Below are 15,596 nucleotides of genomic sequence, written 5' to 3'. Positions count from 1 at the left end.
CTGATCCTCAAATATCCTTTTGGTTTCTGGTTCAATTGGAATTCAGCAGTAAGTGTCTGCTAAAAGCTCCATTTTTGTTGCCCCTCCATTGCTGCTGAGCTTTTAGAGTTAGATGATGACAGATTGTGAGCTACCTGATATCCTTCATCATCCTCCCCAGTGGAGGTGTTTGTTCCACCCCGAGCAAGTCCTCGAGGACTAACAAACAGCCGGTGAGCTTGATGGACTACAGGGAGACATCTGCTCTGCCCGGCTTTGCCAGAATGAAAACAACATGTTTCAGTAATCAATCACTATGCAAACTGTGTCCTTTTAGTCTGACTATTAACCTTACAGGCTTTGTGGTTATCAGGCCATTATATCAGCCCATCCTCGTGAATTAGCGCTGAAAGCTTACAGGGAGGTGAGCGAGGATGACTGCTTGCATGATTTCTTCAGGTTGGTATGTTGCTTTAAGCACCGATGCTCAATATATCCTCAACAACACTGTCACAACTGTGCTTCCAGCACCCTCGGGGATAAGCTCTGTTGTGTGCACTCATGGGACAAGAGGGAAAGAAAATGTCTGAGCAGTGCAATCTGATTTGCAGTTGTTGGCGCAGCATCCCTCACAAAGCAATCTAGAGAATATCACCTCTTCCAAAAGTCCCTTTGAGCACTGTCATTCATTTCCAAACTGCAGGTTGCTCGTGTCGGCAGACGTGCTTGTGCATTGTGATGAGCTGATTTGGGATTGCCGTTGGCTGATTTCAGCTTCTCAGTGTCCTGCCTGCTGTAGACAGGTGGTTCCCAAGCTGGGGCCTCAGGGGTCCTCTGGGAGTTAAAGAGGGCTTGCTGCAAAATGACGCACAATAGTTATTTTATTTTGTTACTTATGTAGATGTAAGGCCTAGAGAACAGTTATGCCCACTCAAATAATTTCCTCCCTCGCACAGTTCCTCTAAACTCAATGATCCATCATCTCATTCCTCTGCACTTATTTGTTTGTTTCCTTGGTTCTGCTCTTATGCAATCATTTTCAGTCACTTAGACCATGAACTGTCATTTTTGATTTGGGCAGTGAAGATTATTTAACTGGGACAGTCTTTACTGAGTAACTCGGAGAGTAGTTAGATATTAAGATGTAAATCAAGTCAAGTCATATCAAACAATGAATATTTCAGTTTAATTTGCCTTTGACAAAAGCAATTTAAATAGTGGAACCAATTTATCCTGTACTGACGATTTGCTATTTAACTTCAAAAACTCAGAGGACCTTCACATTCAGATGAATGTGATCAGGATGCCGGCACATTGTGCAGTTGACCCCAGTGGTCGCTAGGGGGCGGTGTAGCTTTCACGAGCACATTTACCAAAAACCCTCTCTAGAGCGGAAGGGTCGTCTCTTTGGTTAAAGCAGCATGGTTTCACCCTGTAAGCAGTGTGAATGTAAACAAATGACCCAGCTCTTAGTAGACAGTTATTAGCTGAAACCCATCGGCGGCTGTTTTATCGGAGCAGGATGGCTCTCAGGGTGTGCGGCCGGCTGCTCAGAGGCTCCGCGGTGCTCTCCGCACGGCTCGCCGGGTCTGCTCCACAGGAAAGTGCGTCATGGTTTCTGACTGCAGGTCAGTCCAAAACCGGGTTCCTGCTCTTCGTTTGGTTTGTTTATTTTTGTAAGGAGACAGATTTAGTTATTAGAAACGGCCGGGGTTAATACTAAATACTCGGACATTTAAAAAAAAAAAAAAAAAACCTTTTAAGCATGGATGAAGAGGTCATTATGCTGCTTTGATTAACCGCACCACAGACAGCGTGTAGGTTAGTGGACTGTGAACAGACATGAATGACATCAGTCAACAACATTTCTGTCACAAAGTAGAAGCTGCAATCAGTTCTCTTTCTTTTTTTCTTTTTTTTTTTGGCAAAGTAATTATATATTCTTTATTTATTCGGGTAAAACGTCTCATTGACATTAAAAATGTCTCTTTAAAAGACAGATCTGGCCCAGGGGGCAACAGAAATTGCAACAAATATATCATCACAGCTTTATTAAGATATTTAAAGTGGCCAAAAATGACTGGTTTGATTCTAATGTAGGTACTATAATGCAAGATACTTGAAAAACAAATCGTTTCTTTATTTTATATGTAGCCCTCCATAAATGCTGTTGACTGCAGTCAACAATATAAGCAAAGATATTACACATTAAAAACACCGAAACATCAGAAATCACTTTTTGGCACAGCACCGGCAGCAATATTGCCAAATCCTCAAAAACTAATTAAAAAATGAGGTGAGAAACAAACAAAAAATATGAATATTTAAAAATAGAAAAAGAAAATGTAAACGTGTGGTGTGTGTTTCATGTATGTATAAACACAGTGTGTTTAAATGTGTGTAAGATTTCGGTGATTAAAAAGCTCTTACGGCCTGTCACGGTGCGTCTCCAGGATGGTTTAGAGGGGTTCAGAGATTCCTGAATTTAAATTTAATGGGGGAATTCCTCAGCAGCAGATATGGCTGTAGAAGTTGAACTTGCAGGGAGCAAAAGATTATTTTGGGGCCGAATCAGCAAATTTATTCATTAAATTTCACAGTGAGCCGATACATGCAGCAGCATTAAAATGAGGTTAAATCAGATAATGCTTCAAGAAGCTACCCATGGCTGCCAGAAGAACTGTGTCCTCACTTTGTTTTAGCCTAATGTGTTTGGGGGTGGCCGTGGCCCAGGAAGCAGAACAGGTCATCTACCAATTGGAAGGTCGGTGGTTTGATCCTTGGGCAAGATACTGAACCCTGAGTTGAGCCTGATGCATCTATTGGTTTGTGAGTGTGTGATGGTTAGGCTAAAAGCACACTTGTGCAAATGTGTACTTGAATGAGGCTTGTAGTAAGAAAGCGCTAATATAAGTACTGGTGCATTTACTATAGTCTGAAGCTTCTGTCTGACATGATTACAGTTTCCGTTCCTCTGTTGGCCGGGACGTTCCTCTATAGCTAGTGTGGTCACTGAGCTGTACGTGGTCAGGATCTGCCTCTGATTTTGGTTTAGATTTGTCCAACACTGCAGATCAGCGTGTCTGTTAAAATCAGTATTTGTTTCACTCTGGTTGTTTGGATTACACTGTCAAGTATTTTACATTTTAACTGATATGTTTCTGTAAAATGAACCTGGAATGCTCAACATGCCAGCCTAAAGTTATGAGAAAGTGGGATGCAGATGACTGTCTCCTAATTTTACTAAGAGCGTGAAAATGATGTGAACATTTGCTATGGCCTTCATAGGATATAGATGTGTACTCAGTTCAATACCTGTGAAGGATTTTGGAGCATTGTGTTTGGTAGCGCTCTGCAGCTGTTCTAGTGGACCAGGTTTCCCACCTTACTAAGAAGCTTTGTACTTGCTTGTCCTTTAATTTATCATATGTCTATATTTATCCTTAAAGTATGGATTAAATTATAAGCAGCCATAATTATATGGTACTTTAAATGTTTCATAGCAGCAGAAAGAAGTGTCTGCCCGTGGCTTTCCTCAGCATGTCCCGCTCCTCTGTCTAATGCAGAAATTGAAATCCTTCCTTTTCCAAGCTGATTTTAAAAGTAGTTTGAAAAGGGAATCGATTGCATTTGTATTTGGGCAGGAAAAACTGAATCGTTTCTCTCCTGCACTAACAAGAGCAGCCTGAGACTTTATAGCTCCACCGAGGCTGAAAATTCTTGGTGAAAGTAACAAAAAATAGGACCCACTTATAAACAAGTTTCTCCATAACACTACCTGTTGTCTAAAATTCCACAGGTTACCCTTTAAAAGGTGAAATTTTGGCGGAAAAGACTTTTGAGGTGATTTATTTTGTAAACTGTGTTTTGGGTTTTTTTACTTCTTGGACAAAGAGCATGTGAATGCATCTTTGGACTGTGTCATTTTAACATCCAAAGAAGCATAATCAGTCAGTCACCTTGAAGGCCCGCTGGCAGCAAAGTGATGGAGATTTTGATGTCTTTACAGGAAATGCTGCCTGCAGCCGCGGAGGGAGGCACGGATTTATCTTCACTCCTGCTTGTTTTATTACATCAGAGGCATTTCTCAGCAGACTGATGAAAGGCAAAGCGGCAGAGACAGACAGCAACATTTATCGCCTTCCAGCCTCAGTTCCACCAGACAGCGGTAACAGACCACTGCCTCAGAGATTTGCATCTCTAAATTTGCCTGATCATTCCAACTCAGCCTTTTTCCCCCAAATTGCAGATGTCGTCCTTCTGCGTTTTGTGTCTAATGTCAGATTCACATTTATGGTCTTTCTAATGATGAGTGCTGTGTCTTTTTAGGTGAACAGTTGTCTCTGTTGCTGAAACATCCCGATCAGCCTGAAAACTCAAAGGTTTTGAAAGTGGCTATAATAGGAGCTCCAAATGCTGGGAAATCCACATTGTCCAATCAGCTCCTTGGCAGGAAGGTCATTGTCTCTCTTTTGAACCTGTAAAAAAAATCAAATGTTTGTCTTACTGCTCGCTTTGTAAAGTCTGTCATCTTTTCTTGAAGGTGTTTGCCGTGTCCAAGAAAGTGCATACCACGCGGTCGCGTGCGCTGGGTGTGCTAACAGAGGGTGACACACAGATAGTACGGGCTTTTTCACTTCCTTTCTGTTTTCGTTAATGTCACTCTAACTTCTCGTGCTTTTGTGAATACATCGTTTTTTTTGTTTGTTTGTATGTAGATCTTGCTTGATACTCCTGGTCTCACTACACCATCAAAGGTCAAAAGGTGCGTTTCCCATTTAGAAATCTAAGTTGACTCAAGTCTGCAGCCTCCCTGTGGTTTTTGTCCTGCTGTGTAATATATGAGTGGATTCTCTGTCTTCAGACACCAGCTGGAGAAGTCTTTGCTTGTGGATCCCTGGGACACTGTCAGAGAAGCTGACCTAAGTATGATACATTCACTCGGATTCATTTAATAAATGCAATTGACCTGTTCTTTTTTTTTTCTGGATTCTTTGTGATGATCTAATGTGAACAGTGGTATGCAGTGCAGACTTTTAAGGGTTTATAATCACATTTCCAGTGGTCGTGATGGTGGATGTGGCAGACAGATGGATGTGCAGCAGGCTTGACTTCGAGGTGCTGAAATGCCTGGCCCTGCACCCAGATATTCCAGCAGTCCTAGTCCTGAATAAGGTATTCTTTGCTGGAGGAGTATACGCTAGCTTTGCTATTACCAAGCATGTTTCATAACAGCAGAAACAACAAGGCAGGAAGAAGTCTGACTGATAAAAGTGTGTGTGGTAACGTAGCCTTTCTCTTGTATGAGGGCCTCATATTGGATACACAGAAAAGAAGATGATAACACTTAGTAATAACTGTAGTTATTACATTTTGCAGGGTTGCTGTTGTGATTGGTCGTATTTTAACCCAGACTAGGATGCTTTCCCAAACATAACGCTGTGGATTTGGTGAAGTGCAGCCTCCAGGTTCTTTACATCTGCACCCCAACTGCCTGCTCAGAACATTTAAAAACAAGTGTTATTTGTAGCGGTAGCAGTGGTTATTGTAAAGTGTACTGTTACTTGTACACTTTGCAGTAACTCTTATTTTTTTAAGCTAAAGGATGAAGCTGCTGTCATTCAGTGTTTTTGTCACTGTCAACAAATCCCACAAATCCCCAAAGAGACCAAAACCAATTTGTAGCTTCGCAATCCAGTCAGTGGGCCCCCATCCCGAACCCGCAGGCTTATACTGAAGGCATTAATCTTTAAAAATTACTTACCATTAATGGAGGACAGTAATGAGAATTTACAGCAGCAGAGACAGGTCACTTAGTACAGTGTTGTTGCCTTTTGGCTACACAGCCGAGGCTTACGTTACAGGTTTGTTCCTGTCACGGTGTTTGTCCACAGTAAGGAATAATGTGATGCAGCCAGCCTTCTCTTAAACACTTCTCAGCAGGAGTGAGGAGTTTCGCGTGGGAACGACCTTCTTTCTGTAGAGCCAACCAAAGCAAAGTGTGAACGTGGCTGATGTTACAGTTGCCAAGCTAGTAATGTTGTCATCTTGTCACGAGCATGTGACAGGTTGATGCTCACTTCCTTTCTGCTCTATGATGGTTCCTGCATGAAAAGACTCACAACAAGGTTTGTGTATTTTTTTTTTCTTTAAGGTGGACCTCATGAAGGCTAAAGACAGACTGCTGGATATCACAGCACATTTGACGTGCGGAACAGTGAATGGACGCAAAATGCGGATCAGGCCGGTGATCAAGCCCCCGTGGGCGGAAAAGAAGCCAGAAAGGGCGTCAGAGGACGAGGAAAACGCAGCACCCGAGGACAGCGCTGAGCCGACCTCTGCGCTGAGCAAAGAACAGCTGAAGACGCTGAGAAACCAGCAGGGCTGGCCTCACTTCAAGGACGTCTTCATGCTGTCATCTGTGGACAGAGAGGACGTGTCAACACTGAGGGTAAATGGTCACATCAATATAAACTGCGATGTTCACGTGGCGCGTGACGTAATTTTTACATAAACGATTTTTACCTGTTCTTAAAGAGCTACTTCATGGTTGCTGCCAAGCCGGGATCGTGGCAGTACCACAGTGAAGTCCTGACTGACCAAAGTCCAGAGCAAGTCTGCACTAACATCATCAGGGAGAAGCTGCTGGAGTATCTGCCCCAGGAAGTGCCCTACTCAGTGACACAGGTGATTACTGAAGCAGCTCTGCAGGGGCTCACTGAAGTCACGTGATCATGAGTCGACAGCAAACCGGCTACGCTCGTCACATCCCGCTGCACTGATTAAAGCCTGTTTAAACCCGTCATACTTGCCTTCATTCTGCATGTCGACATGTGCTTGATGCGGCTTCGGGCCCCATGTTTGTAGCTGCCTCTGAAACCCTTGAGGGTCATTTTTGAATTCATCATTTGAAATTCTGTCATCATAGAATCACATGACCACCTCAAAAGTGTGTGCTGTGGGCTTGATTAGTTATTATTAACTCTTGGAGTTATGTGGCATGAGTATTTCTAACAAATGAAAATATATGAAGATGTCCGTTGGAGGACATCTTCATATATTAACTGCTGTAAGCTAGCAGCCTTAACTCTGCAGGTTCGAAGAGTACGTTTCTAAGATTATGTCTCTATTTTCAGTCTGTTGAACTCTGGCAGGATGGAGAAAATGGAGAGCTGGATATTTCTGTGAAACTTTACTCAGTGAAAGAAACCCACATGGTAAGCAGTCTCACTGATTGTTGGGATTTTATCCCCTGCATGTTGAAAAGTAAAGTAGTGTCTTGTTTAACGTGGATACTATACAGCTATAAACATGCAGTAAGTCCACGTGGCTGTTTGACACCTGTTTCCAGTTTTTAGACAACAGTGAACCTCGTGTGTGTGTGTGTGTGTGTGTGTGTGTGTGTGTGTGTGTGTGTGTGTGTGTGTGTGTGTGTGTGTGTGTGCACTGTGGGAGGAAACTGATGCACTGGGAACACATGCAGACTCCTCACAGAAAGGTCTCAGCTGACCAGGGGATTGGAACCTAGAACCTTCTTTAAGTGAGACATTACTAACCGCTGCACCACCGTGCGGCCCATTTCTAGGTTCAGCTCTTTTCCCCCTCACAGTGTGTTCACGTGTAATTTAAATATAGCATCATACACCACCCTTCTGTAGTGTTAGTGGATGCTGGGCTGAAAGAAGTGAAATCTCTTCCTGTGTTACTGACACCTGTAGCCTCTCTGATGGCTTCTGCTGTTTGTTTGCCCCCACCCCCGTACCTCCAGAATCCTTTTTCCTTGTGTTTTTAACTTGTAAATATTTGAGCAGCCTTTCTAAGCCATCCATCTTTAATGACTAAAAATATTTAAGCTACGTCTGTTGTGCCAAAAATGTTTCAAGGTCAGTGACCTCCTAGAAGAGTTCCTCAGATCAACGCCACTCTTCAACTTTTGCGTGTCACACGGGAATGATTAGAGAAATGTAGATAGGTAGGACTCGCATCAATAACCAACCAATAAACTCTGAATTTAGTTTGTTTCATGAATACTTTCTGGCACAAAGCTACTGTGTGTTGTACCCATGCAGTCTTTTACACTCTCCTCCAACAGGAGGAACAGTGAAGCCAAAGTCTTTATTTTTTTGCTGTAGACTGAAAACATTTGGGTTTGACATATATATTAAAAAAAAAAAAAAAATCAATATCTAGGTTTTTATTTCCAGGTATTTACATCTGGATCTGATTCACAGTTCAGATGATAGCAGCTTTTGTCTGAAGCCACACATTTTTTTTCTTGTGAGCAAAAGTCTGGGAGCTTGTGACTGACAGGTGTGTATTGTTGCCCAGGTGTATCCTGTTACATTGATTACTCAAACACTAAATAGTGCTGAATGTTCTAGTTAGAGGAGTAACCAGCATGAAAACCAGAGAGCTGCCTATGAGGAAAATCAGTCAGAGCCATTGCACAAAGATTGGCCAGCGGTGGCCGCTGGTGTCCTCCAGAGGGCAGGAGTGAAGGTGTCACAATCTACTGTTCACAGAAGACTCCATGAACAACAGAGGCTTCACCAGAAGATGCAAACCACTAATTAGCAAGAAGAAGAGGAAGGCCAGGCTGGAATTTGCTAAGGACTTTTACCAAGGTGGGGATAAAGTTTGGAGAAAGAAACGATCTGCTCATGATCCCAACCATACGAGCTCATCTGTGAAACACAGTGGAGGTGAAAGCACCACAAAAGAAGAATGCAAAGGTTTAGTGATGTCAGTGGGTCACAGGCTTGATGCAGTTACTGCAGGCAAAGGATCTGCTGCTAAATATTAAATCTTATTCATTTTATTCTGAACTGTGAATCAGATCCAGATGTAAATACCTGGAAATAAAAGCTGAGATGTTGATCTTTTTGTCTCAGATTGATTTTTGATTTCAAATCCAAATGTTGTCAGTCTGCAGCAGAAATAAAGGGATCAACTTCACTGTACTTTTGGAGGGGAGTGTAGATGAAACCAGGCCCACACAAAGACCAGAGAGATAAACTGACTAAATTATAGAGGTTCTAATCAAATAAATTGTCAATATAAGGATATGGATAATAAATCAACAGCTTTAATCACAAATGTTTCATCTTTGGCAAGTTGTTCTTGTGACAGTCACACAGGGTGAACACAGTGAAACATAATGCTGCGTTTCACCATATTGTTTATGGGAGCAGTGCCGCAGTGAGCGTCAGGTTTTAGGAAGCCTGCGATATTTCTCCCTAAATGAAATAAAAGCTCTCGTATGCTGAGTGGTGCCTGACGCTGATGTTTGTGTTTTTATTGCGTCTGCAGAGGATGGTGATCGGCACAGCTGGACAGATGGTAGCACGGATCGCTCGAGAAGCGAGCGAGGACCTGAGCAGAGTGTACCTGAGGGAAGTCAGGCTGAAGCTCTCAGTCAAGCTGAAAAAGTGAAAAGGGATGAAGGACTTATGATAGGAAAAGAGGGGGAAAATATGCCACAATTCCTGTTTTCTTTTTCCTCTGGAAAGGACAGACCTCGAGTCAAACAAGTATGACCTCATCGTGAGTCTCATCGTGGGAGCTGTGACTATAAAATGTCCTCAGTCCCAGAACTCCCTTGACCTGACACCTCTTTGAGGAACAGACGTTCTACTATAAATTGTGACTTTTGCATCTTCATCTTCATGGCTCAGCAGCCTCCTTTCATCCTATTAAAGCTTTTATATGGAGATGTTACCTACAGAATGCTCTTCATGTAGTGACGGGGAAGTGCAGAGAGCACCTTGACTTTATTAAGTGTTGATTAAATGCAGCTTGCACACGTCACAGAACAAAACCCCTTTGAATGAGTGTTTTTTTTTTTTTTAGTAAGCAGTGATATATTTTCAGTAACAAGCATGACATAGACTCTCATCGAATGAATATTTTGACACAAGTTTGACAGCGTGTTCGTGGCTGAGCAGGTTTGGCGAGCCGTGAAAAAGCCGATGGTTTATCTTTGGCTCTCAGCGCTTTTTACTTGGCGGGCGCCTCGTGCAAACACGGGCTGTAGATAAACTGAAGCGGGACCTGCACAGTCATGTTCACTCAAATGTCCCTGATGTACCATCCAACCCTGTTCCCTCCACTCCCACATCACTTTAGCCTCCTCCACTGCCTTTGAAGTGTGGCCATCCATCCCTGCAACTATCATTTTTTTTTTTTCTGCTCCTTTCTTCCCTTTTCCTCCCCCCTCGCTCTCTCCTCCCTCCCTCTGCTTTTTTGGCTCTTATAAAGCCCAGCTCTGCCCCCGAGGGCTGAATTGTCTCCCTAATGGATGGCAAAATGGAGCACTAACCTGATGCTAAAATGGGTCAGATAATGGTGATTAGATTCATTCCTGCTGCCTGTGAGTTAACTTGACGGTTACTCTATCCGGGGCATCTTGATGAATAACCAGCTAGTGGCCTAAAGCGAGGGAGAGTGGGGGGGAAGCTCAAATGTCTCACAGGAGCTGTGTCAGCCCCTCAAGCTCTCCCTGCTCTCTGCAACGGCTGCTTCCCAGTGATTAGACAGGCCCGTTGCACAGCAGAGATGGCCGCTTTGACAAGCCAGCAGCAGTTTGAAAATATTTAAACTGATGCACGTCAGCCAGCGTGTGAAAGCAATCCCTCAAACACAATCAATTTAAAGTGCTCATACGCTGCATTGAGATGAACAAAAATAATGAGAAACTTATTTAAGGACCACACACTTTATTTCACATGCACCTCAAAAAAAAACAAAGCAAAACAAAGAAAAGAAATAAAAGGTATCTGGCAGAAGCACATCAGTCAGCAGCGTTTCCTCCCGTTGGTCCTGATCTAGATGACATTGAGAGAAGGCCGTAGAACCCTTACCATTACTAAAACTCAGTAATGGTAACGGTTTGACTGCCTCCCTCTGCAGTGTGTGCAGCCTTCAGTCAGTTGAAGTGTTGGAGTCCTGATGGCACCGGAGGGTTGATGAAACCCTGGATAGTACATCATCTATACTGTAGTGTCTCTTTAATAAACTTACAGTATAAGATGATATCCTGTCCAGGGCGCAAGACAGAACCGTGAGCAGGGAGTTCCTGTTGTTTGTAATCTGCAACAACGAGGATGACGACTCATTAGTGATGCTTTCAGAGCAGACCAACCAAATAATATATTTAAATTAAAAGAAAGGTCCCAGCTGCAGAGCCTGGAGGCCTCCGTTACCACCTCTCTGTCACACACTCACCTCTTTGCCTTCGGTGTTGGTGGTGTTTCACGGCTGCTGCGGGCCCTCGTCTGGTCTCCTTACTGGGCTGTCTGTTGGGTTCCAGCACTTAAAAGCCCGACTCTGGCTCATTAGCATACTGTGATGACATCTGGGGTGGACCAGACTGTACTTTTTATTTCTTATCTCCTTACAACCTGATTGCCTCTGTCAAGTGATGGTCCACACCCTTGCTACACCCGGCTGGATTCTGCAGAAAAAAAAAAAAACACACACACACACACACACACACATGAATCCCATTTTTCTTTTAAAAGACGCACAGCGTGGGAAGAATATAAAAACACAAGCTTTTTAAAGGGTTTTGAAATATGTTTTTGAATGTGTTTATATTTTTTTCATAAAAAAAATAGACAAAAGGCAAAAATTTCACCATAAAAAAATAAGAAGAAACACATTATGGCTCACAACAACTTTGGTGTCCAACTTTCCTTAAATATTTTTGGTTTGACCTTCAAATTATATGTTATTATTTCATTTATCATTCCTTATCTTGTCAGGTGCCCCATTAGGGTTTTTATTTTCAAAAATAATGCAGTTAGCATTTTGGCATTTAGAGCACAGGGGTCGTTAATGGTTGTTTTTTTTTTTTTTGCATAATTGTGTTGTGGGTACAAATCCTGTACAAAGATCTTTGGGGTCCAGTGGAATTTCTTTAAAATAATATTTCTCACATGTTAATCTGACCTCTTGCCAAAATGCCCTGCACTGCAACACGGTAGTCTCTGTGCATTTAGTGCACATGTCTGGGATGTTTTTATTGTAATATTTTATTTGGCAGGAGTTACATATCCTCACTTTACCCAGTCTGTGGACTGTGGCACCGGCTGGTATCCATTCCTCTGCTGATAGTTCATTTCCAAATTTTCACTCTATGCATTTTGTGTATAATGTGAATTTTCTGGTGAGCAGATTCTACAGCATGATGCCCACGAGTCTTAAGTCCTTTGTGGTTGTTTATAGGGGTCTAGTAAGATAATTAACAGCCACATGAAAAAGAAAGTGTACCTCCATTCAATTCTAAGATTTTATGTATCAGTACATGAAAAAAAATTAATCTGGTCTTAAAATTAGGTAAATACAACCTCAGAGGAACAACAGCTCATGACATTACATCATTTCGTTATCTGTTTATCAAAAATAAGCCAGAGTCCACGATTCAGTGCCTTATGGACCTACTTTTAGCAGCAATAACTCAAAATAATCATTTTCTGTGTGACTCTTCTTCACAACGTTGCTTCACTTCATTGAGCTTTGTGGGCGTTCGTTTAAGGTCCCGCCACAGAAGTTCAGTCGCGTCTGGACTTTGAATCATTGCAGCACTTCTTCTTCCAGCCTGTTGTAGATTTGCTTCTGTGCTTGGGATCACTGTCCTTTGGAATGACCCAGTTTATGCCAGGCTTTAGCTGTCAGACAGCCTCATATTTGACTCTAGAATATTTTGGTATACAGAAGAGTTCACGGTGGTTCAGTGACTGCAAGGTGCTCAGGTCCTGTGGCTGAAAAGCAAGCAGAAACCATCACCCCTCCACCACCGTGCCTGACAGCTGGTATGCTGTGTTTGGTTTTTGCCAAACGTGGTGCTGTGCATTAAGGCCAAACATCTCCACTCTGGTCTTCACTGCTCAAAGGACATTTATTCCAGAGGTCTTTTGGTTTGTTCAGATGCAACTTTGCAAACCTAAATGGTGTCATGTTCGTTTTAGAGCGAAGAGGCTTTCTCCTGGAAACCCTTTCAAACTAACTCAGGGTTTGTTTGGTTTTTTTGCGGTTTCTCTGAGCACAGCACGTCTGACCTTGGGGTGAATCTGCTGGGACGTCCACTCCTGGCAAGACTGACAACTGCCTTGAATGTTTTCTACTTGTGAATAATCTCACTGTAGAATGATGGACATGTTTTCAGTTTGACTTTATGCCTCAGTTCTTCAGCGGACTCCATAACATCTTGATGCATTTCAAGCCGTTTAGAAACGCTGAAGTTTAAATTTAGCATCAGCGTTTCCCGTGGTAAAAACAAACAGGTGGTTTACCCATATCAGGCTGTGTTGTGACAAAGAGTCTGGCTCTTTCTCCCATCATACCAGTGTTAATGTTGCATTTGCAGCCTTTTCATTGTGTGTATAAATATGCAGAGAAAGGCAGTTTTTAACCTCAAGATTGCACATAAAGAATATAATATGTTGAAAAGATAAAGATAATAGACCTCAGCTGTGCAGCTCTAATATACTGATAAGTCTGACAAGTATACTATGAGTACAAGTATATTCTGCCGTAATAAACTGCAACATTTCAGAAGTTAGGTTATTTTATTTTCACTAAGTATATGCATTCAATTATATACTTCAGTAATTTAAGGACTTTCAGAGGCACTGCATATTTCTCATTTCCTCCAAATGTTCTTCCATCTCACGAATGTTAATTGTTAGTTTTGACCTTTCTTGGTCGCACATGGCTAATTATAAGAATTCAAGCAGTCAGTCAGTGTGAGGTATCTCCATCATTTATTAAAAAAACCTCGGAACTTTATCTCACCGTGTGGCAATAAATCTAATGCTCACCATCTCCACAATCCTCTGGATCTCACATACTTTGGATTTATGTGCAACGGTTTGGAATTTAATGCCACGATATGTCAGCTGATGTCATGTTATCTGACTTATTAAACGGGCTCTATTTCTCTTTCGTACGCTCAGCTAGATTGCAGGATATGGAGAGCTGAGATGTAATTTTTTATTAGATATGCCACATACACGCTGCACATCAAATTCACAGCGTCAAATTATGGCTGGACTGTGATCGAGCGGGTTGACTGCTGCGGTTTGTCTTTAATCCCTGACAGTTTGTCTGCATCCCTTCAAAACAGACTGTTTCTGAGGAGAAAATGAGTCTTCCTGGGGGGCTTAGCTATCTCTTACTTCCGTGTAGAAACCCATTGAATTCAAATTCCAAAATTGCTGCAAAAGCTTGTTAAGCCATAAATGAACGCTGTGGGAGTCATGTAGTGCAGGACATACACAGGAATACATAATGTAGCCACACGTTTTTCAGGTATAGGGGCTCCTCCAGCAGCCCCGATGAATGCACTTGTTCCAAAACCAAGTGATTCATATAGAAAATCAGTCTGTTCTTCCTCTATTTTAAGGTCAGCTTCATCTATCAGAGCTCGATGTGTACCTATAGAGCAAACGACTGTAATGCTTAATATTTTGAACAAAATCTAATCATTCAATTCAGTAGCTCTGTGAGTGCTCTGTGTGAACCCATGTTAGGTGGAACGTGACAGTTGCCATGGTAAAACACTCCCTAGTTAGGGTGTGGGATCTGGTGGGGGGTGTGAGAGGTGAGATAAAGTTGGAAGTATGACTATCTGGGTGTTTTGCTCTGCCTCGAGCTCTTTATCTACTGCAGAAATGCTTCTGCTCCTTTTGCAACTTTCCATTTGCATTCATAGATAAGCTTTTTTTATTCTTCAGCACTTGTAAGGACAACAGGGAAGGACGTCTTTATCGAGCCGCAAACTGGTTTGAAATCTTCACACAATCGGGGAAATTTGTTGGAAGTTTGATTCAAATGTTTGCCCAAAGGGAAGCTAAAGTAAAAATGCAGCCTTACATCCATTACATCCCCACGTGCTCTTCACTTCTTCCAGTCGTTACTCCACCCTCTTCTGTATCTGTTCACCCCCAGTCCTGTGCACCAAAACCCCACAGGCAGAAAAGTACCCACCAGCGGTAAATATATACAGCAAGCAGACTAATTAGCAGATATGAAATTTTAACAAAAAAAGGGAGAGATTTTCTAAAAGATTAACAGATTTGTTTTTATCACGAACGGGGGGGCAGTTCCATCAGAGATATGAAACATCTGGCCGGTGGTCATGATTTATGTTTTTAAGAGTGACTCCAAACAGGGCTCTGCGTGGGTTTGACACAACAGCTCAGCCATAAAAGGCTCTGCACACATTTGCCCTGAGGTTAATGAGCGCGCGGCATGACCACTGCACTTATTTCATGTCCTGAAATATTCAGGCGAGTTTAGCATTTGTGCATTCAATTACATTAAAGCACGGTTTGCACAGGAGGTGAGATGGGAGATTTATATAAGAGAATTTGGAGGAATATCAGATTAAGATTTTACATTAAGGTGCTTAAATAGAATGCATTGTTGGAGATTAGATCATTTTCCCAGCCTTGCTGGCTTTTGACCTCTTAGATTAAAGCTCTGAAATGAATTTAAATGTGTGTGGCAGAGCTTTGAGCTACTTCCTTCTTCCATTAATCATTCCACAGTCCTTATAATCCTGCTAGCCCAACCCCTAGCCTGGAAACCACAGACGTGAGCTACCTAAATGAATG

At 42.3% G+C, this 15,596-nt stretch overlaps 1 protein-coding gene and 1 long non-coding RNA gene across 2 annotated transcripts; one reads left to right on the top strand and one right to left on the bottom strand.

The window, feature by feature from the left end:
• The first annotated feature begins 1,369 nt into the window (after window positions 1-1,369).
• eral1 (Era-like 12S mitochondrial rRNA chaperone 1) lies at window positions 1,370-9,790 on the top strand. The gene is made up of 11 exons (XM_030746330.1): window positions 1,370-1,607; window positions 3,989-4,147; window positions 4,309-4,436; window positions 4,523-4,600; window positions 4,698-4,744; window positions 4,844-4,905; window positions 5,042-5,154; window positions 6,134-6,430; window positions 6,517-6,666; window positions 7,116-7,196; window positions 9,289-9,790. The coding sequence occupies exons 1-11, from the start codon at window positions 1,502-1,504 to the stop codon at window positions 9,409-9,411; spliced, it is 1,344 nt and encodes a 447-aa protein (XP_030602190.1). The 5' UTR covers window positions 1,370-1,501; the 3' UTR covers window positions 9,412-9,790.
• Window positions 9,791-10,677: 887 nt separating this feature from the next.
• LOC115792547 (uncharacterized) lies at window positions 10,678-11,290 on the bottom strand. The gene is made up of 2 exons (XR_004021044.1): window positions 11,203-11,290; window positions 10,678-11,067 (listed from the first exon to the last, which is right to left on the bottom strand). It is a non-coding gene; the product is annotated as an uncharacterized LOC115792547 (long non-coding RNA).
• Window positions 11,291-15,596: the final 4,306 nt, after the last annotated feature.

The sequence above is a fragment of the Archocentrus centrarchus genome, chromosome 14, assembly GCF_007364275.1.
Source record: "Archocentrus centrarchus isolate MPI-CPG fArcCen1 chromosome 14, fArcCen1, whole genome shotgun sequence".
In the NCBI taxonomy this organism is placed as follows: domain Eukaryota; kingdom Metazoa; phylum Chordata; class Actinopteri; order Cichliformes; family Cichlidae; genus Archocentrus; species Archocentrus centrarchus.
Note: the sequence above shows the minus strand (reverse complement) of the source record. Positions and strands in the feature narration are given on the sequence as shown.

Excerpts from the sequence above, each read along its gene's own strand:
- eral1 (XM_030746330.1), top strand. The coding sequence starts at position 1,502 with ATGGCTCTCAGGGTGTGCGGCCGGCTGCTCAGAGGCTCCGCGGTGCTC. Across the intron at positions 4,437-4,522 it reads ATCAGCTCCTTGGCAGGAAG|GTGTTTGCCGTGTCCAAGAA; the intron begins GTCATTGTCTCT and ends CTTTTCTTGAAG. Across the intron at positions 4,906-5,041 it reads TGTCAGAGAAGCTGACCTAA|TGGTCGTGATGGTGGATGTG; the intron begins GTATGATACATT and ends TCACATTTCCAG.